General features: G+C 52.8%; 1 protein-coding gene across 1 annotated transcript; it reads right to left on the bottom strand.

Annotated features, from left to right (window-relative positions):
- On the bottom strand, positions 1-21,853 carry SCNN1A (sodium channel epithelial 1 subunit alpha). The gene is made up of 13 exons (XM_081250067.1): positions 21,371-21,853; positions 20,867-21,227; positions 12,867-13,134; positions 11,891-12,078; positions 6,481-6,584; positions 5,935-6,098; positions 5,391-5,489; positions 5,058-5,175; positions 2,464-2,542; positions 2,269-2,326; positions 2,085-2,140; positions 1,846-1,921; positions 1-1,418 (listed from the first exon to the last, which is right to left on the bottom strand). Exons 2-13 carry the CDS (start codon positions 21,220-21,222, stop codon positions 1,038-1,040), a joined length of 1,947 nt encoding a protein of 648 aa, XP_081106193.1. The 5' UTR covers positions 21,223-21,227; positions 21,371-21,853; the 3' UTR covers positions 1-1,037.
- Between the last annotated feature and the right edge of the window lie 5,576 nt (positions 21,854-27,429).

Below are 27,429 nucleotides of genomic sequence, written 5' to 3' on the forward strand. Positions count from 1 at the left end.
TTCTTTATGCAACAACATTTATTAAGTACCTGCCTACTTGCTCCAAGCAGGATACTGGGCTAGACCCTGAGGATCCATGAATGAACAAGACTCAATCCTGACCACAACAAGCTCAGTCTAGTTGGGGACGCAGACACAAATAAACAGGAAAGTAAAATGCAGCATCTGCACCTCCATGGATGTTATGGTGTGCTATGGGAGTCCACAGGATAGGGAAGTGGTCACGTCTGGGCAAGACAAGCTGGGGCCGAAGCCTGCACAGAAGTAATGGTATCTGAGCAGGAGTCTAAAGGATGCATAGTTCTCCAGCAGGTGGTGGGAGAAGCTTCCAGGCTAAGGAAATAGCTTGAGCAAATACACAGAGTTCCAAAGGACAGGGATGCAGGGCAGAGGCGCTGGGGTGTGGCTCCGAGGGGGGCATGGGGTCGTGAGGCTGGAAGAGTCCTGGGACTCCGACTGGGAATGGCCAAGCCTTTACTACACTGGACTGTTCCAGCCCCTGCCCTGGGAGTCAGGGAAAGGAAATTGCCTAGCAACTAAGCAAGGGGGCTTTCGGGTGGGGTTCCCCACCCAAGTTCAAGAAGAGGAGCCAACGTCTGTGTCCCTGGAAAGCAGCGTGGAGGGCCATTCTGGGGCTGAAGCCAGTCATCTTTGAGGAGGAAACCGTGCATGCCTTTGTGCGCCCTTGTTTGTGTTTTGTTCTGGTTGTCAGTTGTTTCCTAGGAAAGTTCTTTGTCAAAGATCCAAGTTTGGCTTGGCTGATCCAAGGGAAAAGAGGACTTGTCTGCACTCGGGTGGGGAAACCAGAGTGTTCTTGAGGCAGGACCAGCGGGTACAGGGCAGGAACCGAGGCCATGCTGGCTGTGGCTCTGCAGACAATTTCCTCAGCCCCCTATCCAGCCCGCTTCCCTGCCCCACAGCACAGGCAGCTGGGCAGCTCTGAGAGGCAGCCCCAAACATTCTCTAATCCTGCCAAGGCTGGTCCCCTCCCACCGAGGGAAGAGCCTGCCTTGGGGAGGGGACACCGTCCTTCCCTCTCAGGGCTCCCCCGGAGTGTGGGCAGAGGAGCTGGCCTCCGTGGAGCCTGATAGAGCCAGGCGGGGGCCCAGGGTGGCATAGGCAGGTGGAGGGGCTGACAAGGCCAGGGAGGTGGCCGGGCCCGGCGGGGATGAGGATGGGGACGCGGGGTGGGGGCAGAAACAGGAGGGGAGGGAGGAGGCTGGAGTGGAGGCCACCTCCTGGGATCCCCTGCCCCCTCGGCCTGGAGACCAGTATTGACTTTGGAACCTCCGGAGCAGCATGAGGAACGTGATGGCCAGGAGGTCAAAGATGAGCTCAGCCATCTCCACCACGGACAGCACGGAGGAGCCGAACCACAGACTCCACTGGCTACCCAGGTTGGACAGGAGGGTGACCATCTGTAAGGGGGAGAGGCACACTGACCACTCAGCAGAGGAACCCTGCCCTCCTGCCCGTAGGCCCTTGGCCAGCCCGCTCAGCCTCTCCTGGTCCCTGGGCCCCTGGCCTTGGCTCCCCTCCCCTGGGAGCACATGGCCACTGGTTGGTTTCTTCCAGGGAAAACTGAGAACCAGGCCACGATGGGGACGGCTGAAACCCAGACCTGTCTCAGGGGCCTTCTCCCCATCATCCGGCACCCCCTGCCCCAGAGACTTCACCCCCAGCGAGCATCCTTCTTCCAACCTTCTAATGCTCACCCTTGCCCTATCCCCTTTCCACCTTCGAGGCCCAAACCCTCCGGCCCACAGAGGCCATCCCTTGTGTTTACAGACAGCCACCCCACTAAGATGCCCAAGAGAATCCCAGCCTCAGCGAGGCGGGACGCACCGTGACAGAGGGAGACTCAGAGTTGGTTTTGTAGTTCAGCTCCTTGAAGAAGATGTTGAGTTTGGCAACCCCATCTCTTTGGCGTTGGGGAGAGGGTGGGAAGAAACGGCAGGGGGTTAACTTCTCTGCCCGCTCGAAAACACCCTCCTCCAATCAACCGTATCAATGATCCCTCTTCCCAGGTCTGTTTTCCCTCGAAAACATTCCTTTCCCAGGGCCGGAACCAGGATAGGACTGACCTCTTGTTCTTTATGGTGTAATTGTTCTGTCGGGACAGCATCCGGAAGACCCAGTCCTGGGAAAGGATTGGGGTGTCAGTGGGGTCACCCCAGAGTCTTCAGGCTTACAGGGATGGGGTGGGGTCATACACAACCATAAACATATGCCCAGAAGACCACAATGTTACACACACACACACTTTACCTGGGATGTCACCGAGGGCCATCGTGAGTAACCGGCAGAGAGCTTGTAGGTGGTCACCCTGGGGATGGAGAAGGCGCTCAGTGATGAGGGGTGAGGCTCTCCCACTCAAAGCTGGGCTGAGGACCCTGTATTCTACCCAGCCAAGCAGCCAGCTGCCCAACCTGCGCTCCGGGGGTGGGGTGGGGGGATGCTCACCTGCATGGCTTCCGGCACTTGGTGAAACAGCCCAGGCGGTCTGAGGAGAAGGCATCCTGGAGCTTATAGTAGCAGTAGCCTGTGGGTGCAAAGACGTGCTCAGTTCCCTAGGCCCCCTCAGCCTTCTCCACCCCACACCCAAGAGGTCTCCCAAGATCCCTGGCGCCCACTTCACAGGAGTATTACGTAGCGTTACAGTGATGCCTCCTGAGTGGCGGCACCAGGAAATGTTGAAGAAATTAAGCTAAGTCCAATAAAAAATAAAATCAACCAGGGTACACCTCTGTAAAGATGCACAGGATATGGACAGACATTTAAAAGTCAAAGAAGGAAATGGGAACAATTTTAGTGTAAGAATAATGAGACACAGCGAGATACCCCTTCACACCCACTAGGATGGCTACAATGGAAAAAGACAATAACAAGTGTTGATGAGGGTGTGGAGAAACTGGAACTCATCACTGCTGGGAATGTAAAATGGTACCACTGTCGTGGAAAACAGTCTGGCGGTTCCTCAAAAGGTTAAACATAGAACTTCTCTATGCACCAGCAATTCCACACCCAAGAGAATTGAAAACTCAACACAAAACTTGTACACAAATGTGCACAGCAGCATTATTCACAGTAGCCCCAAAATGGAAACAACCCAAAGGTCCATCAACTGATGAATGGATAAACAAGATGTGGTCCATCCGTACAATGAATATTATTCAGCCATAAAAAGGAATGCAGTACTGATATATGCTACAAAGTAGATGAACCTTGAAAACATTATGCTAATGAAAAGAAGCCAATCACAAAGGATCACATATTGTGATATAAGAAATGTCCAACACAGGCAAATCTTATGGTAGATAGAAAGTAGATTAGTGGTTATGAGGGGCGTGGGATGGTAGGGGCAGGGAGAGAGCCTGTGGCCGCAGGGAAAGGGGAGATGGAGAGGGCTAATGGGTACATAGTTTCTTTTGGGAGTGATGAAAAGTTTCTAAGTTGATTGTGATGATTGATACACAGCTCTATGTGCTAAAAACTGAAAGTAGACTAAAGTTCCACTGTACACTTTCACTGGGTGAGTTATCCGGGAAATGAATTACCTCAGAAAAGCTGTTACCAAGAAAAAAAAAATAATGGGACCACGAATTCGCCCTTCCCCCCTATTTCCCAAGTTCTAAGTAAGGTTATTTTGTCATTCTTGCTACTTTTAGTCACCGGCCCAGAAGTCCTTCTTCATTTCTGACCCAAATCTCTCTGTCTACCACGGTTTATATTATTAATTACATAATTAATCTTTAATTAGGAAGAGTGGGAAGCAGCTAGGCCCTTTTCTCTGGGAGTAAGCCATCCTCAGGAAACTCAACAGACTGTGTTTTCAGCCAAGTTCCTCTCCCTCATCCTCACAGCTTCTCAGCAAGCAGCAATGTTATTTTTCTCTCGAAGACCTCTTTCAAATTCACAACCACTTAGCCATCACTGTTTGGGGGTCGGGGGAGCAGGGGGCAGAGTCCCTGCTCTGTGTGTCCTGGGACATCGCGTCTTCCCTCGGGAACCTCAGCTTGTTCATCTGAGAAAGAAGCCCGTCAGGCCAGACGCCCTCTGAGCTTCCCTCCAGCTCTGATGCGCTGTGATGCTCTAAGGCCAGAGGGCCAGGAATCGGAAGGCCGGAAGGCCGACTGCAGAGCACAGGCAGGGGGAAAGCTGAGTGCAGCAGAGCCAGGAAAGAAAGTAGGGAGAAAGGTGAACACAGCAGAGAGCCAAGACAGAAGCCGCACGCAACTCTAGGGTCTGCTGTGCCCCTGCCATGTCCCCTCGGAGGGGTCAGCTGTGCCAGGTAAGGGCACGTGCACAGGGACGCCCGCCCTCTATCTTCTAGTCTCTTGGGGATTTTCTTTCTCTCTAAGCATAGCTTCTCTGCTGAATAACTCAGCTGTAGGAAAAAGGAAAAGGGATTGGTCGGCTCCTAGACCAGGGTCAGGAGGAGAATCTAGTGCCCTCCAGATTCTTTTGACTGTGCCCTCCTGTAGGTAAAACATTCATCCATAAGCCACTCCAACCTATGCATTGGGTTTCTAAATGACATACCCACTCCTACTGCACTGATACATTATGTACATTATAAAACGTACATAAACTGGAGGATGTTAGGGCATGAGGCAGATGCACATAACTTCTAGTATTTTCTTCCTGCCCCCAGTGCTGCCCCGCCAGTGCCCAGCACCGGCCTGGCTGGTGCCCTGGGGAGTGAGCCGGGAAGCTACAGTCAGGACGCAGACCCTGGGGGAGATCTTCTTCAGGTGCTCTTCCTTCCTTTTTGCTGCGAGTTATTTTTAAATGGGGCCATCCCGTTACAGACGCACAGAAGCCAAAACAGACAGAGAGAGAACCTGTGAGGGAGGAACAGAGATAGAGGAGAGAGACAGAGATTGAGAGGAAAACAGAGAGGGGTAGCATCTAAGGGCCGGAACACAAGAGTGGGCAGGAGAACCTGCCGGAGACCGTGGGAGCCAGAAGCCACAGCCAGGGCACTGAGGGTGCAGAGCTCCTGGGATTGTCCTGGGCTCGAGTGGGGTGTGGGGCCGGGCCTCCCGCAGTCTCACCCCAGGAAGTATGCTTCCTGTAGTCACAGAACTCCGCACCCCTGTGCGGCGGGTAGAAGATGTAGGCGCAGCCACACTCCCTGACCATGTTCACCTGGAAGCAGGAATGGATACACACCTGCAGGAGGGGAGGATGAAGGGGGAGGGGGTCAGGCCTGCCCTCCCCGACGCAGCTCCAGACGGCAGGGGAGGGGAGCACAGACCAGTCCCTGCAATGCGCCTCCATCCCTCTCTCCACCCGGCCCCATCACCCATCACACGCCCCCTGTGGCTTTGGCTGACCTGCACTGCAGGCCTGGGAGACGGTCACCATAGAAACAGGCTGAGCCTCACCTGCTGCGTGTACTTGGTACCGTAAAGGTTCTCCACTGGGACATCGCTGCCATTCTTGGTGCAGTCGCCATAGTCACCCCCAAGTCTGTCCATGGTTTCCTGCCAAAGCAGAGACAGGGAGAAGTCAGAGGTCAGAGGTCAGAGGTCAGACCTCTGGTGGTCAAGGCCTCTTCCTGGCCTCTGTCTTCCCTCAGTCCCAGGCTGTATGTCCTACCTCACCTCCTCTCCTATCTGCCTCACCACTTCAAAACACATGCCCAGGACTACTTCCAAGGACACTGGGCCCGGAGCATCCCCTGGAACCCCAAGCATGCCCCGCACCCCTTCTCGGTGCTCTCGCCCGAGGTTCACCCCCCCGAGATCCCTAGTTCCTAATGCCCACTCGGCCGGGCCCCTCACCCCTGATTTCTGCTCCTGAAGACCTCCACGCGCTCGAGGCTCGCCCTGCACGACCTCTTTAGGTCCCCTGGCTGTCACCCCCCAGGCCCTCTCCCCGTCCTTCATCTGAGGCTCCCTTCCCAGGCCTCCCAGTCAGCCTCCTTGCCTTGCTCATGCTGATGGAGGTCTCCATACCAGGCCGCAGGTTAAAGCCTCCATCATCCATAAAGGCAGGCTCATCCTGCCCGTGTACCATCACCCTGGCCCCGGTCACCGTGGACAGCAGCGGGATGAAGTCATTCTGCTCTGTACGCAGCGTCAGGGACAGACCTGGGGGGTGCGGAGGGAACAGAGTGAGGGGGTTCTGGGAGAAGCATCTGGGGGTGGAAACCCAGCCGCCCACCCTGCCTAGTCTCTAAGCCTCCAAGGGCAGCAAGTTCAGGAAGACCTGCAAATGGATTTGGCAACCCCTGAGCTGGGTTCGGGGTTGGGGTGACGGGGAGCGGAAGGCAGGACTGGGACAGGATCCCTGCCACACCTGCAATGCCCCACGTGATGCCCACGTGGGAGAAAAAACAAAGAGGATTTTCCAGGCTACAGATGGGCATGCTGCAGTGAGGCCCCGAGCATCACTAGAACACAGGCTCAAGGTGGGTAAATGTGGGTGCACAGGGCGGGGGAGGGGTTGGGGCTGAGGTCGGGGATGGCGCACCGTTGTTGACCCCAGGCATGGAGGACATCCAGAGGTTGGAGCTGTTCTTGTCATTGAAAGTGTAGCAGTTCCCGTACATCGGGTGGTGGAAGCGGGAGTAATTCCTATGCAGGAGAGAGAGAGAGGGGTCAGAGGGGAAAGTGCAGGGGGTCAGGGAGAGCAAGACTTTCAGAGCCCTTTGTTTCCTGTTCACCTACTATGTGCCAACACAGTGCTGGGAGCCTTGCCCACAAGCCCTCAGTCACTCCACTGGGCATCATCCCTACTTCACAGAAGAGGAAGCACAGGCTCGGAGAGATTGAGTAGCTGCCCAAGGTCACACAAGCAGCAAGGATGAGATGGGACACGAACCCAGATCAGCTACCTTCTAGCCCAGGCTCCTTCCACCCTACTTCCACCCAGGCTCCCTCCCTTCCACCCTACAGTGAGGCCAACTGACCTCACTGGCCTTGTGACCCTCCCGTCACTGTGCTGCATTATGAACTCCTGCAGCATCCCTAGCTTCTCACATGTCTAACTCTTCGTTCCCCATTTGGATTATAATCTCCTTGAGGACAGGAGCCACATCTCATTCATGTCCGAATCATCTCTAGGGTAATGGTGTGGTTCTTGGTACACTGGAGATATAGGAGATCATTAGCAACTAGCTGACAAATGAACGGGAGGGAAGGGGGGTCTGGGGGGAAGAGAGTGAGACCAGTGAGCACAAAGCTTCAAGGAGGAAGGTCGATCCGAGGGCGGGAACGGGGCCCCTCACATCAGCATGCCTCCCACCGGTAGGTCCAAAGCTGGGCTGGGACAGGCTTGGGAACAGAGAGAAAGGAATCTCAGATTTGTGTTGCCATAGGAACACAATTTGACACCAAATCACAGGTCCCCCAACAGGGAGGCTGTGCGGGGCTGCAGCCAGAGCCCCCACGGGAACAGAGGGGATCTGTGTTCTAACTACCCTGCCTTCTGGGAGCCAGTGAGGGGAGCAGGGAGAAGAGGGGGATGAGGCTTTGGGCCGAGAGAGGCAGAGGAGGAAGGAAGAGAAGTAGGAGAGGGAAGAAGGCTGGACGGAGATCAGGAGCGGGGGGCGCTGGCTGTACGGCCCTGAGCAGCCATTTTTCCCTAAGCTTACTCTCCTCATCTGTAAAACGAGGAGATGGAACTAGATGATCTGGAATGCTCCATCGGCCTTGAAGAGCAAAGGCGCAGGGGTGTGAAGTACTGGTGCACATTCTGGGAAGGGCTAGGAAGTCAGCATTTCCAGAACAAAGGCTTCCCTCGGGGAGGGAGGAAGGAAGGAGCGGCCAGTCCTGCAAGGCCTGTGAGCCCTGCTCAGAGGAGAGGGACAGGGACAGTGTGGCAGATGCACAGCACGGGCTGTTTGCAGCAGGTGGAATCAACAGAGCAGACAGAGCGCCATGGATCATTCTTAAACTCACAGAGCTTAGTTTAAACAATAAAAAGGGACATGAGATACATGACACAATGCCATGGATGTCCACAGTACATACGCACGTGGTAAAAACACATACAAAGAGAAACACATTACGAGGATATATATATGAGAAGCAGTGTAACGTGATGGTGAAGAGCACAGACTCCAGAACAAAACAACGTGCACTTGAATCCTAGCTCTAACACGTGTTAGCTGGAGGACCAGCCCAGGTACTTGATCTCTTTCTGCTGCAGTTTCCTCATCTGTAAAATGGGGATAATCATACTACTTACTTCACAGGGATACTGGGAGGATTAAATTACACTCAGAACGGCTTAGCACTCAGTAAGAGCTATATAAATTTGCTATTAAGAGTAGAGGGATTCAGGGACTTCCCTGGTGGCACAGTAGTTAAGAATCCGCCTGCCAAGGCAGGGGACACGGGTTCGAGCCCTGGTCCGGGAAGATCCCACATGCCGCGGAGCAACTAAGTCCGTGCGCCACAACTACTGAGCCTGCGCTCCAGAGTCCGCGAGCCACAACTACTGAGGCTGCGTGCCACAATTACTGAAGCCCATGCGCCTAGAGCCCGTGCTCCGCAGCAAGAGAAGCCACCACAGTGAGAAACCCGCGCGCCGCAACAAAGAGTAGTCCCCGCTCGCCACAACTAGAGAAAGCCTGCGCGCAGCAACGAAGACCCAACACAGCCAAAAATTAAATAAATTAATTTAAAAAAAAGAGTATAGGGATTCGTTAAGACATCTAAAGTCAAAAGGACAGATATAACAAGGGGAGGCTGGGGAGAATTTGCAACCCTCACACACTGCTGGTGAGAATGCAAAACAGCGCAGCTACTTGGAAAACAGTCTGACAATTCCTCTAAATGTTAAATACAGAATTCCTATGTGACCCAGTAATTCCACTCCTAGGTATCTACCTAAGAGAAATGAAAATATACATCCATACAAAAACGTGTACAAGAATGCTCATAGCAGCATTATTCATAATAGCCAAAAAGTGAAAGCAACCCAAACGTCCATCCACTGAAGAAGAGATAAACAAAATGTGGCTTATGCATACAAAGGAAAACTATTTAGTCAGAAAAAAGGCAGGAACTGGGGGGATTCCCTGGCAGTCCAGTGGTTAGGGCTACATGCTTCCACTGCAGGGGGCACCAGTTTGATTCCTGGTTGGTGAACCAAGATCCCACATGCCTCTCGACGTGGCCAAAAAAAGAAAAGAGGCATGAATTACTGATACACACTGCAAATGGATGAACCTTGAAAACAGGATGCGAAGTGAAAGAAGCCGGTCACAGGGGACCACACATTGTGTGATTCCATTTATATGAAATGTCCCCAGTAGGCAATCCATAGAGATAGAAAGTAGATTAGTGGTTGCCAAGGCTTGTAGGAGGGGAAAGAACAGGGAGTCAGGAAAATATTCTATAATTAGACAGTGGTAATAGTTGCACAATTCTGTGAATATACTAAAAACAAATGAATTGTAGCCATTAAAAGGGTGAATTTTGTGGTATGTGAATTATATCTCAATAAAGCTGGGTTTTTTAATACTTATTTTTTCTTTTAATATTTGTTTATTTATTTTTTGGCTGTGCCGGGCCTTATTTGTAGCACACAGGATCTTTGTTGCGGCATGTGGGGGCATTAGTTGTGGCGTGCATGCGAGATCTAGTTGCCTGACCAGGGACTGAACCCGGGCCCCCTGCATTGGGAGCGTAGAGTCTTAGCCACAGGACCATTGGGGAAGTCCCACACTTTTTTTTTTTTTTTTTGCGGTACGCGGGCCTCTCACTGTTGTGCACTCTCCCGTTGCGGAGCACAGGCTCCAGATGCGCAGGCTCAGCGGCCATGGCTCACGGGCCTAGCCGCTCCGCGGCATGTGGGATCCTCCCGGACCGGGGCACGAACCCGTGTCCCCTGCATCGGCAGGCGGACTCGCAACCACTGCGCCACCAGGGAAGCCCCACTTATTTTTTTTATTTAGGCTGCGCTGGGTCTTAGTTGTGGCTCGCAGCATCTTTTAGTTGCGTCGTGCCTGTGGGATCTAGTTCCCCAACCAGGGATTGAACCCGGGCCCCCTGCATTGGGCGCGCGGAGTCTTACCCACTGGACCACCAGAGAAGTCCCTCAATAAAGCTGTTATTAAAGAAAAGATTATAGAGAGAGGGGAAAGGGTGTTGGATACGGGGGCGGGGAGGACTGAGAAAGCCATGATAAAGAGCTTGAACTCAATTCCGAAGGCCAGAGAGACACTGAAGGATTTTAACCAGGCCTGACTGGAATAGTTAAGCACAGTGAAGTGCAAGCAGGACCCTGAAGTATTAAAGCTTCCTGTGGTCGCAGAATAAAGGGAGGATTGAGAGGCAGAGTGACAAATTAGGAAGGTTATAATAATCCCGGTGAGAAGTGATGAAGCTCTGAACTGAGGAAGCGACCTAAGCGTCAAGACTGAGATGAACGAAGGACTTTCCATTGATGGGGGGGGCAGCAGCCTGGGGCAGGCAAAGTGAGAGGGTGACGGAGCAAGTCGGTGGCAGGTGTGGGCTGACCCAGGCTCAGGTGCTGGTCTCACTTCCCCAGTGGCAGCTTCTGTCCTCAAACAAACACAGAAACAAGAGACAAGAACAAAGGTGTGCGCTGGGCAGAGTGTGTGCTCCAGGTGAGGGGTGGCGGCAGAAGCAGGTGACACCTGGCCCTAGTGACAAAAAAGGGCAGGGGCCCCTGTAGAGTGGAGACGCTGCCTCAACACCCTTCCTCAGCCAGGCAGAGGCAGGGAGATGGTGCCTGAACACCGAGGAATAGGGAGGGGAAGCCGGGGGTAGGAGGGGCCAGAGGTTACAGAAGGGGACCTCCCTTTACCCCTAGCCTCTCCCAGCCCTCAGAGAGCTGGCAGCTGCCATGACCTCTTTGCAAGGACATTATGACAGGAGATGTGACTGAAAGAATGCCTGGTGGGCAGTGCAGTAGAGTGGGGAGGACCCTTGGCTCGGGCTGGCCTGGTGGCCTAGGGCAAGTGACTTCATCTGTGTGAGTGTCATTTCACAGGAGTAATGAGACCCACCACACGGCAGTGTGTAAAGTACCCTCAACTCGTCATCTCTTGCACTTGGAGACAGATGTTATCATCATCGTCATCACTAAAGGAAAAATGCCAAGGGACGTCCCTGGCAGTCTAGTGGTTAAGACTCTGAACCTCCACTGTGGGGGGCGTGGGTTCAATCCTTGGTCAGTGAACTAAGATCCATCATGCTGCATGGCGTGCCCCCCCAAAAAAAAGAAGAAGAAAAAGAAAGAAAAAGTGCCAAAAGGGCAAGGATTTTTCTTCTTCTTCTTCTTCTTTGATGTATCCCAAATGCCTACAACAGTGACTGGCATGTAGCCCAGACAGTCAAAAATATTTGTTCAATGAATATTGAATGAATCTCATTTCCTCCACTTTACAAAGAAAATAGGCTCCGAAGAGTGATGTGAAATGCTCAGAGTCGCCTGGCCTGGAAGAAACAGAGCCAGAGCAGGAACTGAGGGTTAGTCCCCGACTCAGGCCATGCTGTGTCCACTATACCACTACTGCCGCGTCATCTGAGCAAGCGGGCCAGGGGACCAGATGACCTTCCAGGCCCGCTGGAGTTTGATGCTAGTGAGAAAGAGGCCTTAGAAAAATGGAGAACCGTGCTTCCAGCCCTTGGTTTCTCAAAGCCGGACCTCAACCCCAGCCTTCCCAGGGCATCCATTTGAGGCTGCTTCACTCAGACCCAGCCCTGCAGGGAGCAGGAGAAATCCTGCAGGACAATTCCTGGGGCAGAGGTTTGGACCTGAAGTCAATGCTTCTCCCTCCTCCCCACCCGCAGGCATTTATTTAGTCAACCAGCATTCCGGGGTGCTGGCCATGCTGGGCCTCAGGCTGGCGCAGGGAAGGAGACCGCGTCGGGAGCACGAAGCCAGGCCGCAGGAACAGACTCACGCCTCATTGCAGGAGAACTGGTTGAAGCGGCAGGCGAAGATGAATTTGCCCAGCGCTTCCTCCTCCAGCAATGGAGAGTCCCGCCGTCTGGATAGAATGTTGATGTAGTGGAAGCGGTACCACTCCCTCACGGCATCCACCCCTGATGAGTACCTCTGGTAGAAGCAGTCCGATTTGTTCTGGTTGCACTAGACACAGAGACCAGAGAGTCAGAGGACCAGCAGCAAGGGTAAGCAGGACGGGGCCAAGGTCAAGGGATGGATAGTCTGGGGTCCTGAAGACGGATAGACAGGGGTGGGGAGCCAGGAGTGGGAAGAAACAGAAGCCGCGATAAGAGTGGACCCGGAGAGCAGGGGATTAATGGAGGAGACTGGGAGCTGCACACACCTCGGGGTCATTTATGCAGCCTCCGAGGAGGGTGGAACAAGGATTCTTCTCCCCATTTCACAGATGGGAAGACTGAGGAATCAAGTGGTTCGTCCCAGCAGCAGAGCGGGGACTGGAACCCCGGTCTCCGGGTACCATGCTCCGCTCTCACTAAAGGGGCCTCTCTTTCTTCTCTCTGCTTCTCTCCCATTTATTTTTAAAGTTTCCTTGTCACTGTCTCCCTATTCTCTGTCTTAGGTCGGCGGAGCCCCAGTGCCCCGTCACACTGGAGGGTCCCAACTGAGTCCCACTGGGCGGGGGATTGGTATTGAGAAAGCGCATTTTCCACAGTAGATCTGACTTCCCGCCCCATAAACGCTCCCACAGGCCCCCAGCGAGGAGCCTCCACAAGCTGGAGCCCAGAAAGATGCCATTTAATTTTATTTTTCAAACCATATTTAAGTATTTAACTTATTTATTTTGCCAGTAAGCGGACTGGGTCCGCCTTGTGCCACTGGCAGCAGAGGCGGGTAGGAAAAGGGAGCGGAGCGGAGTCGAGTCCCGGGCTCTGGCTGCACCAGAGGGGCGGGGCGAGTGGGCGGGGCCTTACCAGTCGGAAGCCGACATTCCAGTCCTTCCTGTTCACCGGCGGGTTATTTTCCTCCAGGCTGGAGCCGGATCGGCGGACTCTGCTGGCGGCGTGGGGCGGAGCCGGGACCGGCAGGCGCTGCAGGGGGTGCGGCAGGGACTCCCGCAGGTCGCGGCGGCCGCGGGCGTGGGCCACGAGGGTGTTGGAGGAGTTGTACTTGTACAGGTCGAAGAGCGTCTGCTCTGTGATTTGGTCCAGCTCCTCCAGCACCCCTTTAATTTCCGTGTACCTGGGAGGGGCGATGGCAAAGGGTCGCACCAGGAGGCGGCGGCCCCGCGACGATCCCCGGCCCCCCTGGGCCTCAGTTTCCCTGTCTGTAACCGGAGAGGTCGGTTCATCCCGGAGAAGCCTGCGGGGAATAGCTCTGGGGTCTCCCAGGCTATCTCGGGGGCGAGGGGGCGTGCAGACAGGTGTGTCCGTGGAATAATAGGAGGCGACAGTGAGCTCCGGCGGTGACGGCATTTACTGCCGCATGTTTATCGTGAGGGAGGGGCGGGAGGCGCTCTCCTCCCACCTAGCCCTGGCCTGGAAGGGAACCCGGAACTCGTCTGCCCCTTCCCAGGGCGGGAGCGGGCTGGGCGGGCTGGGCCCAGACACTCCAGGGACCCGCGGTGCGCGCGCCATCCCGCCCCATTCCTCCGCCCCTTCCCGCCCCGGCGAGGGTGGCTTTTGGGTCCGTCTGCCACCTGACACTTTCTAAATCTGGGGTTCTCAACTGCACTTCTAGAATCTTCCAAGGAGCTTAAAAAATGCCAATGCCAATACTGCATACGCCGCGCCCCCTCCCGCCTACCATACACCAGAGGAGACTCAGTTTTAGAGTTTCGGGTGGGGCCCAAACACTGTAAGTTAAGCACCGTCCAGTATAAATCCTCACATTCCTTCTTCTCAATACAAGGCCTATATTCTGCATCACGAAAGTCCAGAGTAGCAGGGCCTTAGGGATAGAATCTACCAAAACAAAACAAACACCTAGAACACCTAGAAATTAAACGAGGTTGCAAGACACAAAGCCAATGTACAAAAATTAATTGTATTTCTACAAACTAGCAACAAATATTTGGAAAATGAAATCAAATACAACACCATATTAAACAGCATAAACAACATCAAACACTGGGAATAAATCTAATGAAAGAAGTGCAAGACCTGTACACTGAAAATCCTGCTGAAACAAACCACCAAGACCAAAATAAAAGGAGTTGCAGATGTTCATGGATCAGAAAATCATGAGGGGGACTTCCCTGGTGGCTCAGTGGTTAAGAATCCGCCTGCCAATGCGGGGGACACGGGTTCGAGCCCTGGTCCGAGAAGATCCCACATGCCACGGAGCAGCTAAGCCCGTGCGCCACAACTACTGAGCCCACGCTCAGAGCCTGCAAGCCACAACTACTGAGCCCACGTGCCACAACTACTGAAGCCCGCGTGCCTAGAGCCTGTGCTCCGCAACAAGAGAAGCCACAGCAATGAGAAACCCACACACCCCAAAGAAGAGTAGCCACCACACGCCACAACTAGAGAAAGCCCGCGTGTGGCAACGAAGACCCAACACAGCCAAAAATAAATAAATAAGTAAGTAAATATTTTAAAAAGAAAAGAAGGAAAAAGAAACTCATGAGGTCTCCCAGATTGCTCTCTAGATTCAACTCAAGTATCTATCAAAATTTCAGCAGACATTTTGGAAGAAATTCACAGGCTGATTCTAAGATTGATATGGAAATGCAAAGACCCTAGAATGACCAAAACAATTTTGGAAAAGAAGAGCCAAGTTAGAGGACTTACTCTACCTGAGTTTAAGACTATAAAGCCACAGTAATCAAAACAGTGTAGTGCTAATGTAAGGATAAATGAAAGATCAATGGCACAGAATAGAGTCCAGAAATATAATCACAGATATGTGGTCAGCTGATTTTTGACCAAAGCACCAGTTCAACTCAATGGCGAAAATAATTTTTTTTTTTTTTTTTGCGGTACGCGGGCCTCTCACCGTTGTGGCCTCTCCCGTTGTGGAGCATAGGCTCCGGACACGCAGGCTCAGCGGCCATGGCTCACGGGCCCAGCCGCTCCGCGGCATGTGGGATCTTCCCGGACCGGGGCACGAACCCGTGTCCCCTGCATCGGCAGGCAGACACTCAACCACTGTGCCACCAGGGAAGCCCGAAAATAATTTTTTTTAAATAGATGGTGCTGGAACAACTGGATACTGTATGAAAAATAAATAAAGAAAGAAAGAAAGAAAGAAAAGAACCCCAACCTCTACCTTAGTCCATATACAAAAATTAAGTCAAGCTGAATCATAGACCTAAACAAAAAATTCAGAACCATAAAGACTATAGAAGAAAATATAGAAGAGATCTTCATGACCTTGGGTAGGCAAAATTCCTTGGAATAAAGAATATCTAGGGACTTCCCTGGTGGCACAGTGGATAGGACTCCTCGCTCCCAATGCATCAGGCCTGGATTCCATCCCTGGTCAGGGAACTAGATCCCACATGTATGCCACAACTAAGGAGCCCACGTGCCGCAACTAAGACCCGGTGCAACCAAATAAATATTTTTAAAAATATACCTAAAGAAGAAATCCTGAAATATAAAAACTTCTTATGAATCAACAAGAAAAAGACAAATTGTTTTAAAAATGAACCCCCCAAATATACAAATGGTCAATAAACACATGAAAAGGTGCTCAAGATAATTAGTCCTCAAGTAAATGCAAATCAAATCCATAATGAGGTACCATTTAACATCCATTAGGCTAAAAGTAAGAGACTGACAACATCAAGTGTTGGTGAGAACGTGGAGCATCTGGAATTGTTGCTGGTGGGAGTTTAAAATGGTACCACCAGTTTGGAGGACAGTTTGGTAGTTTCTTATAAAGTTAAATCTACATCTACCTTATAACCCTCTGGATATTTCACCCAGTTCCACTTCTAGCTATTTGCCCAAGAGCAACGAAAACATAAAGAGTTGTATGTGAATGTTCATAGCAGCTTCATTCATAACAGTCAAAAAGCTTGAAAGAACCCACATGTCCATCAACACTGCTCAGCAGTAAAAAGGGACTGACACAGATAAAAAACAAACAAACAAAAAACCACATGAAAGAATTTCAGAAACATGAAGCTGAGCAAAATAAGCTAGACACACATACAAGAAAATTCATAGTGTGTGATTCCATTTATATGAAGTCTAAGAACAGAAAAAACTAATTGATGGTGACAGAAGTCAGAAGACGATAGTGGGAGAGGGAAAGGAATTGACTGCAAAGGGTCACCAGCTAATGGAAATGTTCAATATCTTGACTGCCAAGCCTCAAAGAGCACCTAAGATTTGTGCATTTTACTGTATGTAATTTTGCCTCAATTAAAGAAAAAGTGAAGCATCAGTGCAGGGCTTCAATCACCAGAGTCAGATTGGTGGGACCGAGTGGGGCCCAAACAAGGTAGTTTTTACAAGAGTCCCAGGAGGTCCTAGTGTGCAGCCCCAACAATCACTGCCTAGTCCATGTCCTCACAGTCCTCCTCCACTATCTCCCTCATAAAAGTCTAGCCGGCTGTCCCTCATCCTCTCATAAGAGAAAATGTAGCTCAGGTGGAAGGTGTGTGTTTGACATTCTGAGATTTTTTTGTTACTGGTCATTAAAAGAACAGCAGTAGGGGCTTCCCTGGTGGCGCAGTGGTTGAGAGTCCACCTGCCAATGCAGGGGACACGGGCTCGTGCCCCGGTCCGGGAAGATCCCACATGCCGCGGAGCGGCTGGGCCCGTGAGCCATGGCCGCTGAGCCTGTGCGTCCGGAGCCTGTGCTCCACAACGGGAGAGGCCACAACAGTGAGAGGCCCGCGTACCACAAAAAAAAAAAAAAAAAAAAAAAGAACAGCAGTAAAAGGAAACGTTACTGGAACTGAGATCTAATCAGCTTTCCATGCTCATTGCCTAGCCTCACCACTTTCTAGATGGTTAGCCTGGGAGAAGTTACTTTGGAGAAGTTACTTTATCTCCTCTGTGCTTCTGTTTCATCATCTGTAAAATGGGAGTACCTGCTGCATAGCGTGGTTATAAGGATTAAATGAGTTAATATATCAAAAGTACCGAGGAGAATACCTGGCAGAGTGGGTACTGTATAATTGCGGCTGTTGTTTTTATTGTCATGACTGTTCTTTAATGCGAACGATAATAGTAACCTATTGTTGAAGCAGAGAAAGCTGAGGAGACAGAGGAGTGCTGCCTGCCACTCACCTGCCCTGTGACTTCGTGGTCTTAACAAAAGTGGAGCCTAAGACCAGATTCCAATTCTGACTCATCCACCTAGCAGCTGGGTGACCTTTGCAAAGCCTTTAGGGTCTCAGAGCCTCCATCTTCTCCTCTGACTCTGAGCTAGCTGACAGTTCCCTCCTTATCTAGCAAGCTTGTGATGAAGATCAGATCGCGATAGTGGACTTGGCACACTGCAGCACAGTCGGGTGCACCTGAACTGTTGGCCATCGGGCAAAGAAGAAGATGTCTTTAGAGTTTCTCCAAAGAGACAGAACCAGGACCGGAGGGTAGAAGTGACGGTGAGGTAAGCTGCAGCTTTACCTAAGGAAGAACTTTCCAGCAACAGCTGCTACAGAGGTTTAGTAAGGTTCCTGACGTGAAGGAGTCCATCCCTGGGAGGGGGTTGGGAGAGTGTCAGGTCTAAGAGTCTGGGCTTTCTGTCCCTGCCGGGCCTTCCAATGCAGAGCCTGCTTTCCAGATCCTGTGGGAGTGCAGGGTCGGCTCAGAGCCTTCCCCTACCTCAGTGCAGCTCTTTGGGGCACTGCCCACCTCCTCACCGCCATGCCCCCTGCTCTGCCATCTCTGGGAAGGAAGATTCCATGACCTTCTTTGCTGTCTAAGAATGCCAAGCTCTTCCTTAGAATCGGCCTCCATCCCTCCGAGGACTGGATGAAAAATATGTTCTTGGGCTTTGTTTGCCATGGATGTGGATATGTCTGGCCCTGTCTCTGGGGTGAAGAAAGCCCTTTGTTAACCAGAAAGGAGGGGGTTGCTGTAGCTGACCTTTGACATTGGATTCTCAGCACCTCCTTGCTTAGCATGAAGGTCTTCAGCCTTGTCCCCTTCTCTGGCAGTTATAGAACAGCCCAGAGCCACGCTCCCCCTTCTTCCTCCCCCTCTGCTGGCCACGCCCAGCTGCCTGCAGCGGGGCATCTGGTCACCATTTCCACCTCCTCCCTGCTTCCCCTGTCCAAGTCACCCATCTTGCCTCTGCCTCTAGTACCCATGCCAGCCAGCAGCGTGGGTCACACTCAGGCTACCACCCACCCCCACGGGGCTGCATCAACCTGTCCACCCTTCCCTGCCTCTCTCCTGGAGCAGGAGCCAATAGCCTGGATCCTTCCCTCCTCCCTCCTCCCTCCTCCCTCCTCCCTCTGGACTCCTGCTGCTCTTCCCCACAGACTCCCACCAGCCCCCCAACCCTGGATGCCTTTGCCTGGCCCCTCCTTAAAGTGCAATGGGAGAAAGAGCTTTGAGATCAAACACACTTGGTTTGTGACGCAGCTGCTGACCTAGGATGCACTGGCTCCTATGTGGGGGGAGGGAGGGGGGGGCGTATTTTTGAATCTCGGTTTCCCCACCGGTTCCCTGTGTGAACTTGGGCAAGTTACGTAACCTCTCTGGGCCTCAGTTTCCTCAGCTATAAAATGGGAGTAATACTGGTATCTACATTAGAGGTCTGTTGTGAAGGTTAAATCATTTAATTAATAGAAAATTTTCATTTGTTTGTACTATAAAGTACTGTATTAAGTACTGTATGTGTTAGCCATTATCGTTGTTAATTTTTTTATTATGTGCTGTTTGACCCTGCTCAGTTACTTCACCTCCACTTCCTCATCTGCAAACATGGAAATAATAAGGCCCATCTCCATGGACTTGTCAGGATTAAATGAGGTAGTGCTTGTAAAGCACCCAGTGCAGGATCAAGCACGTAGTAGACATTCAATACCCTTGCCCGGCTTTGAGGAGCCTTTCCTGACTCCCCTGCCTTCCGGGGTGCTGTGTTCTCTCCCCACTAAGTCGTGCAGGAGGGATATTGTTCCTGTGTGGACACCTGCCTCCCAGCCCGCAGGCCTCAGAGGCTGGGGCTCTGGTTTTCATTCCCTGGGGGCTTTTTCCACTACTGTTCAGGGCCCCGCTCCCTGCAGCACCTTGGAGAATACGCAGGCCTCAACAGACTCACCCCTGCCCTGTCCATCTCTCACCCACATCTTTCAACCACAAGCATTTTATTGAGAGCCTAGTCCTCACGCCTGCCTGCCTGCCCTCCCCTCCGCCACTGCCCCAGGGGATGAGGGTGGGGGAAGAGGAGGGAAAGATGAGGGCAGAGGAGCACGAGGTTGGGAAGAAGAGAAGCAAAGTCCCAGGGGCCAGGGGAAGAGAAAGAAGGCTGAGAAGGGGGATAAAACAAGCTCAGGGAGGAGATGTGAACATCTGAGCGGAGATTCCATTTATTCCACGGTCACATGTTGGGCGTTAAGAAGAGGCAGGGTTTGTGATTTGTGATCAGGCAAACAGGGTGAGTCACAGCGGAGTCACTGTCTCCGTGACCTTGTGCCTTATCTCTCTTTGCCTCAGTTTCCTCAAGTGTAAAACAGGGATGGTAAGAGTACCTGCCTCGTAGGATGGTTGGGAGAATTAAAGGAGATGCCTGTGGGGTACTTAGCTGTGTCTGGTGCGTGAGGCAGCTTCTTAGTAACTGGCCTCTTACCCTGGACCCTATAAGGGGGTTAATCAGTGAAATGGCCCGGCAATGTTTCTCCGTAGGACAGGAGGTCCCAACCCTTACTAGCTCATGACACACCCTCGGACACAACAGAATAGGCCACCCCCAATGTGTGACCAATCCCAGTCACCCACAGTCGCACGCACACCCCATCTGTGTGCTCACACACACACGTGCACTCGTAAATCTTACACTCCTTGAAGACAGAGATTATACCTCACAATTTTTATTGTACTTATCACAGTGAGCTGAAGTTGTTTGTTTATATGCCTGTCTCTTCCATCTTATCTTTCAAATACCTAGCAGAGTACTGGCCCTCGGCAACAACTGCAGGAATGATCGGTGAACCCATTTGCCGGGTGCCTAGCCCCGTGTCTGGCCTGCCTCGGGTGTCCCAAGGTGTGGCAGGACTGAATGAATACACAGAAAACGTGGGTGTGTGTAAACACCCAGCCCTGCCCTCCTGTCTTCTCTATGGTCACCTCCACACCCTCTGGCTTCCGACCGAAAATTGGCAAAGAACAGTGATGAAACCCAAAACTTCAGGACACACCCAAGTACGTAAGAGTCAGTCACCTGGGCAGGTGGACTGTACAGCCCAGCAGGGTCACCTGAGCCTCTGGGGGAACAGCCTGACCAGGGCTGTCCTGTTCTCCTGGCTCTGTGACTCTCCACGCCCCCGCCTCCGGCGCACAGAATGCTTTGCCACCACCCGCCACTTTGCTTTCTCCAGAACAAAGCCCCCTGCTCAACCAAGACCACCATACCAGGGCCCAGCCCCTGCCAGCTGCCACCACCCATCCCACCTCCCCTGCCACGGCCCCACCGCAGAACCTCCACCAGATTCATCGCCTGACTCGGAGGAGGGCCTGATCCCTACCCTGCCCTTCTGGAGTTCTCAGCATCTTGACCTCATCAGCACTCCCCTCCCGCTTGTGGGAGGATGAAGGGCTGGAGGAGGAAGTTGTCGGTGCCCCAGGCCTGCTCTGGAGAAGCCCCGGGCACTAGGAAGGCGTCACTGGGTAGAGCGAAGGCCAGCCCGTCAGGTCGGGGGCTCCCTATCCTGCGCAAAGGGAGGTCTGCCTCGGGACAGGCGTGTCGTCTCCCACCTCTGGCTCTGAGCATCTGCCCGCCCCGTGGGCACCCCTGTACCCTCTGAAACGCCCTCCCAGGCTCGGGGAAGCAGCGGGAGGAGACCGACCTGTAGGGGTTGAGGGTGCAGACGGTGACGGCGGGGAAGACGAGCTTCTCGGAGTTGAGGTTGATGTTGAGGCTGACGGGGTAGCTGAAGTACTCTCCGAAGAGCAGGCCAAACTGCCAGTACATCATGCCAAACGTGCAGAGCCAGAGCACGGCCCAGAAGGCCGTCTTCATGCGGTTGTGCTGCGAGCATACCAGGCGGATCGCGCCGTGGATGGTGGTATTGTTGCAGAAGAACTGGAAGAGCTCCCGGTAGGAGTGGTGGAACTCCAGCAGGGCCTCCTCCTCGTCCGTGGACGGCGGGGGGGACGCAGGTTCGGGGCCCGGCTCAGGCTCCTCGCGCTTGTCTCCCTTCATGAGCCCTTGGGTGGGTCGGGGAGGACGAGAGGCAGACTGAGTCCTGGGCTCTGGGTGCCTCCATCCTCATCTCGGGGCCACGCCCTCAGCCCACCCTCAGCCCACCTTCTCCCCTCTTACCCGCCCCCCTCCCCGGGAGCCAGCTGACCTGCGGCAGTCGGGGCCAGAAGAGCTGGAGCTTCCCTGGAGTGACCTCCCTGCTTCCCTGAGAAGGCCACCGTTTGGTTTCTGTCCTAGAGTCTCCCCTTCTGTCTCCACTGCAGTCTCTGCCCTGCTGGTCTTCTTCCTCCAGCACCTGTGTCTGAGGCTCTCTCTGTCTCTGTCCCTGTCTCTGCCCCTGCTGCTTCTCTTTGGGTGTCTCTCGGCTCACTTCCTTGCCCGGCTCCTCTCCGTGCGCCCGCCGCCAGCCTCTCTGATCCTGCCCCTCTTCCTTTTCCTCCCCTCCCTCCGGTCTCTGGCCCTGACCTCGGGCCTGACTCCCTCCCGGCCCCGGGGACTGCAGGGCTCCAAGAGGCCTGGGCTGCCTCCAGTTCCCCACTCCCGGGTTGTGGCTGGACTGGGACTGGTTCCTTTCCAGTTGGATCTGGCAGCTCGGCCTCTCCTCCCCCTCACCTGACAGGTGCAGCCTGCCCGCCCGCCAGGGACTGAAGTGGCAGAAGCCTCATTAGCATCTCAATTAAAGGTGAGCCGGGCAGGGGGAGGGGCATAGGAGGAGTCGGAGCTGAGAGCGCTGCGGCGGGAGGAGGGCGCCTGAGGGCAGGTGACCGGGCGCACCGGGACAGGGAAGGCGAGAGGTGGCGGGAGAAGTGTCGGGGCCTAGGAGGGGCAGGGAGACCAGGAGACAGAATGGCAGGGGAGGGTCAGAGGTCTTGAACCAGGAGAAGGACCCTGAACACAAAGCCGGGAGGGCAAAGCATGGGAAAAAGGACAAGTTAGGACGAGTGAGACTAAGGTGGGGAGACCAGGAGGACAGGGAAGGCAGGAGAAGGGAGGTGGATGGACCAGGCGAGGGTGAAGGACCGGAGGGAGAGATAGAGGAGAGGCAGAGAAGGGGGGTGAGGAGGAGGGAGCCGGCCCCAAAGGAGCCCCTCCCCTGAAGGAGAGCAGGAGGGCCCCCCTGCGTGGGCTTCCAGGAGCCAGGGCCCCTCCCTGGGGAATCCCTCCAGAGGCACCCCTGGGTCAGCCTCACCCCCAGGTCTTGGAGAGGAGGGAGAAGGCGTGTCTGTAACCTCCCTCCCTGCTCACTGAGGTGGGAACACCTCCCGGCCCCACCTGGCACCAGGCACAGAGCACCCTTCTCCCTGTCCGAGCGGGTCCAGCCTCTTCCCTCATGACTCCTCACCGGCACCCCTACCTTGTCCAGCCCAGGGAGGGGCCCAGGTGGAGCTGGGGGCTGGGCGGGGCCCTGGGACATTCTGTTCTTTTTTACATCACTGGCTGCCAGGCCAGGAATGTGTAACGTCCCCAGTTGTGGTCACGGGGTTGCAGGAATGTGTGCTTGAAGAAGGGGCCAGGCAGGGCACTTGGGCAGAGCCCCGGAGCCCAGGGAGCTCAGGGACAGGGGGCACCGAGGAGCCAGGGAGGGAGGGATGTGGCCCGTGCAGGGAGATGCGGAGGAAGAGGCCGGGCCTGGCCCAAGGCCTCTCCAGCCCTGGAAGGAAGGAAAAGCTCAAGGTGGGGCTGTGTTTTTCCTCCAAAGTCTCTACCCCAAGCAACCGAGCAAGAGAATAGTGAAGCGCCAAGTGAAGAGGGAAGGCATCAGAGAATGAGGCCCAAGAAGAGGGCCCAGGAGGCACAGAGACCAAACCAGACAGCCAGGTGAGAGGTCTGCCACTGTGTCCCTGCAGGAGGTGTCCGCTGGCTTCTCCCGCCTGCTGGAGGAGCAGGCCTGGGATGTGCAGGCGCCGGGGCCCCGAGCACTGATGTAGCTGGGTGGGAGAGGACAGGCCCCGACCGCATAAGACCAGGATCCTAGTGACAGCTGCGGAGGCCAAGTGCTGAGCGAGCCTGGCGGCGGGGAGGGAGGGAGACGCACTCACCCAGGGGGCTCAGGAAGGCTTCCCAGAGAAGATGGCATCGCTGCTGGGTCTTGCAGAACAAGCGGGCTCAGGGTACCGCCCTGTCTGCGCCCCGTCTCCTGTGGCCTCTTAAAGTGAGAACTGCTGTCGACCAGGATTCCAAACGCGCCCCATTGATTCCCAGACACGTATAGGGGACAACTCCCCTCGGAAGGGAAAGGCTGGCTTTTTCTTTATTTTCCAGACGAAGAAACTGCCCTCCGCAAAGATAAGCCAGTTTTCTGTGGACACAAAACCAAATAGCAGTAGAGTGCAGAACAGGAGCAGAATTGTTCTTCCGCAGGGGGATGTCTGCTCAGGGGTTTTGCCATACACCCCAAGAGAGACCAGCCACAGATTCTTGGGGAACCGGGGCTCCCCTGCACCTGGTTTTGAACACCAGGAAGGTTCACGCACTCCCACAGAGAGTCCGTGGATTGACCAGCCATCAGCGTCCTGGATTCTCGCCCAGGCTCCGTGAGCAGCTCTCTCTACCGTCCCCGCCTTCCCAAGGGACATCCTACCTACAGGTGGGGTACACAGCACCCTGCTTGTCCCATCTCAGAGGTTCAGAGAGACACATCCCTGCCTTTTCTATTTGCTGGCTGGTGCCTGAAATCCAACCACTGGCCCAAGGCCTCACGGCAAATAGTTTTCGTTTTCCTCTCAAGGGCTCGGTGAGCAGGATCGAGAGGCCTGGGCTGGGCTGAGCTGGAGAGCGAGCGCAGTGTCCCTGGAGCACCTGCCAGGGTGTGGCAGCTTAGGGACAGCAGCATTCCAGATCTGGAAGGGGCCAGAGCAAGCTTGTTGTTGTGAAAAAGACAGAAATCTGAGACCTGCACTTGACATGGCTCTGTTTTAAATATTATCTTTTAAGGTGCAGAAAAAAATACCTGAACACGTTTTGTCCGCAACACAATTTTCCAACCACATGGAGGTTTACAGGACAATAAAAGCCTCCCTCTGTCCCATTCCTTTCCCACCCCTTGGCCCAGGAGAGCCACTGCCATTTGTGTCCATCTGTATCTTTTTTGGGTGCTTTTATAGACTTACCTGTGTTTTTTAAAAACAAGATATATAGTTTTTTTTCCATAAATGGGACCACAGTCTAGGCATTATTCTATGACTTCCATGTTGGCTTTTAAACTATGTGCCTTAGAAAATGAGTTTCTCCTGGGAAAAACCACCGTGGAAAAGAACATTAAAAAAAAGAAGAAGAATGTAAAAAAAACACAAAATGACACCTTACCACTCTGGGCCACCCGGCTCTCAATGAAAGGGAGGGGGTGGGGTTGTAAGGCAGCCCAGATGGTCACCAAAGCCCTTTCCAGCTGGCTCTGCATCTAGCTCCTTGCTTAATGCATCAGGGAACTAAGGTCCCAGAAACAAAGTGACTTGCCCACATCACCCTGGGAGTTGGGGGTGGGGCCAGATTGAGAGCTGAGCTTCCCCTTTCCAAGCTCAGTGATGCTCCCTGACTTCCAGAGAAGTGGATGCCTGTTCTGGGGGGCATCGGGGCCTTGTGGGTCTTGTCTTGAAGCTCCCCCAGCCTCTCCCAGAGCCTCAGCCCTTCCTTCCCCCTCCCAGGACTGGCCATCCTCTAACCCTGTGGTTTGACCATAAACTGTGCAAAGGCTACAGGGAGAGAGGGGAGACTAGACGGTCTGCAGTGGAATGAGGGTTGTGAGTTCGGAGGGTCTTCCTGCCTCTTGCTCCCCGGGGACAGGAGGTGGTGGAAGTGATCGCTTTCTCCCCCACGCTCCGACACGCACCGCTGTACAGTCTTATCTCGGTGTGTGCATGTGTGCATGCGTGTATGTGCGTGTTTCCATATGCACGGATCATATTATGAGTTCTCTGAAGACAGGCACTAGGTTTATTACCAGTGGCCCCAGGGTCTAGTGGCCACTCTTTGTTGACTCCCCCACTCTGCAGAAGACAGCAGATTTGGCATCTTGGGTAAGACTCAAGGTATATCTTTGACAGAGAGTGATGTGCTATGAGAAAGTATCCTCAAATCTAAAATTTGACACAAACGAACTTATCTACAAAACAGACTCACAGACATAGAGAACAGACTTGTGGTTGCCAAGGGGTGGTGGGGGGGGAGGGATGGATTGGAAGTTTAGGCTTAGCAGATGCAAACTAGTATACATAGGATGGATAAGCAACAAAGTCCTACTGTAGAGCACAGGGAACTATATTCAATATCCTGTGATAAACCATAATGGAAAAGAATGTATATATGTGTAAAACTGAATCACTTTGCTGTACAGCAGAAACTAACACAACATTGTAAATCAACTAGAGTACATTTTTTTTCCATTAACAATTTTAATCAGTTTATTGTCTGAAGCACTATACTAGGAATAACATAGAAACAAATTAAATTCTCAATATTGCTCTTACCCCTTTTGAAGTTTACCCTCAAATGCATAGGATAAAGCAATTAAGCTAGTAAAAAAGGGAGTAAATTTGGAGTCACTTGGGCAGGACAAAAAGATTTGTTTCATTATCGAGAAATAGGAGTCGTAAGTCACCATTGTAAGTAGAGAAGTACAGAACTGATTTTTGGCTGCATTGGGTCTTCGTTGCTGTGCGCAGGCTTTCTCTAGTTGTGGCGAGCGGGGGCTACTCTTCCTTGCGGTGTGCGGACTTCTCATTGCGGTGGCTTCTCTTGCCGCGGAGCACGGGCTCTAGGCCGTGGGCTTCAGTAGTTGTGGCTCGCGGGCTCCAGGGTGCAGGCTCAGTAGTTGCAGCGCACGGGCTTAGTTGCTGCGCGGCGTGTGGGATCTTCCCAGACCAGGGATCGAATCCATATCCCCTGCATTGGCAGGCGGATTCTGAACCACTGCGCCACCAGGGAAGTCCCATGACTTTTTTAAAAATTAAAAAAATAAATGAAGATATCCTCAAAACATCCAACATCCTAATTTCCTCTGAGTACCCATTAATTTGTGGTTTGTTAATTTATCTAAATTTCCTTCACCTTTTCATTTGAGTCTCTATCCTTTCCAGGGTAAAAAGGAGTCACTCAAGTAATTTTAACTTTTTATTCTTACTGCTTAGAGCTAATTAGCTTCTCCACACTGGGCTGCCCACTGTGGAAAACAATGTCCTTTTACCTACGCTTATGTAGTATGAATTTCTCTTTAATCTGAAATGATGTTCCAGAAAATCCCTCCCTGCCACTCTTAGTCCAGTCACCTGGCACGATGCCTAGAAGTTCACCATTTGAAGTTTATTCCTTTGGATTAAGGCTGAATTTCTCAACCTTGGCACTATTGACACTTGGATAATTCTTCGTTGTGGCCACGTCCTGTGCACTGTACGATGTTTAACAGCACCCCTGGCCTCTACCAACTAGATGCCAGTAGTACCCCCTGAATTGTGACAATCAAAAACCCCTCCAAATATTCCCAAATGTCTTCTAGGGGGTAAAATCGCCCCAGTTGAGAACGACTGGGCTGAGGGATTGTCCCCAGTGAAAATATTCTGGGGAAGGATGACCCTCATCAATTACACATTTCTTAGTGTTTACCAGACCCTATTCAAGGACAGCAGTTGGCTGAGAGCAGTATGGGGAAGAGGGGAGAAAGAAGAATATTTAGAGGAATCCACAGGGGAAAAGGAGGGGGAGAGATAAATTGGGAGATTGGGACTGACGTACACGCACTACTGTATATAAAATAGCTAACTAATAAGGATCTACTGGCTAGCACAGGGAACTCTACTCAATACTCTGTAATGACCGATATGGGAAAACAGTCTCAAAAAGAGTGGATATATGTATATGTATAACTGATTCACTTTGCTGTATAGCAGAAACTAACACAACATTGTATATCAACTATACTCTAATAAAAACCAAAAAAAAAAAAAAAAAAAGAATCCTCTGGAGAGGGCCTGGAGAAGAGCCTCACTCCCACACACTCTGGGGGTCTATGGGGCACTCATTCGGGGTCTGGTGTTGCCCCATGGAAATCAGCAAAACCTCAAGGAAGCCGACGAAGAACACGAAAGGGAAGAAGCAGAGACAATGTCTGCCCATGAAGAGTTCAAGGTGAGGCTCCCCTCACCCTCCCGGAGAAGGCAGGGCAGGCATAATAACCATTTATAGATGAGATTTGTCCATCAGGGTCCAGAAAGA

The sequence above is a fragment of the Mesoplodon bidens genome, assembly GCF_964165515.1.
Source record: "Mesoplodon bidens genome assembly, chromosome: 11".
NCBI lineage: Eukaryota > Metazoa > Chordata > Mammalia > Artiodactyla > Ziphiidae > Mesoplodon > Mesoplodon bidens.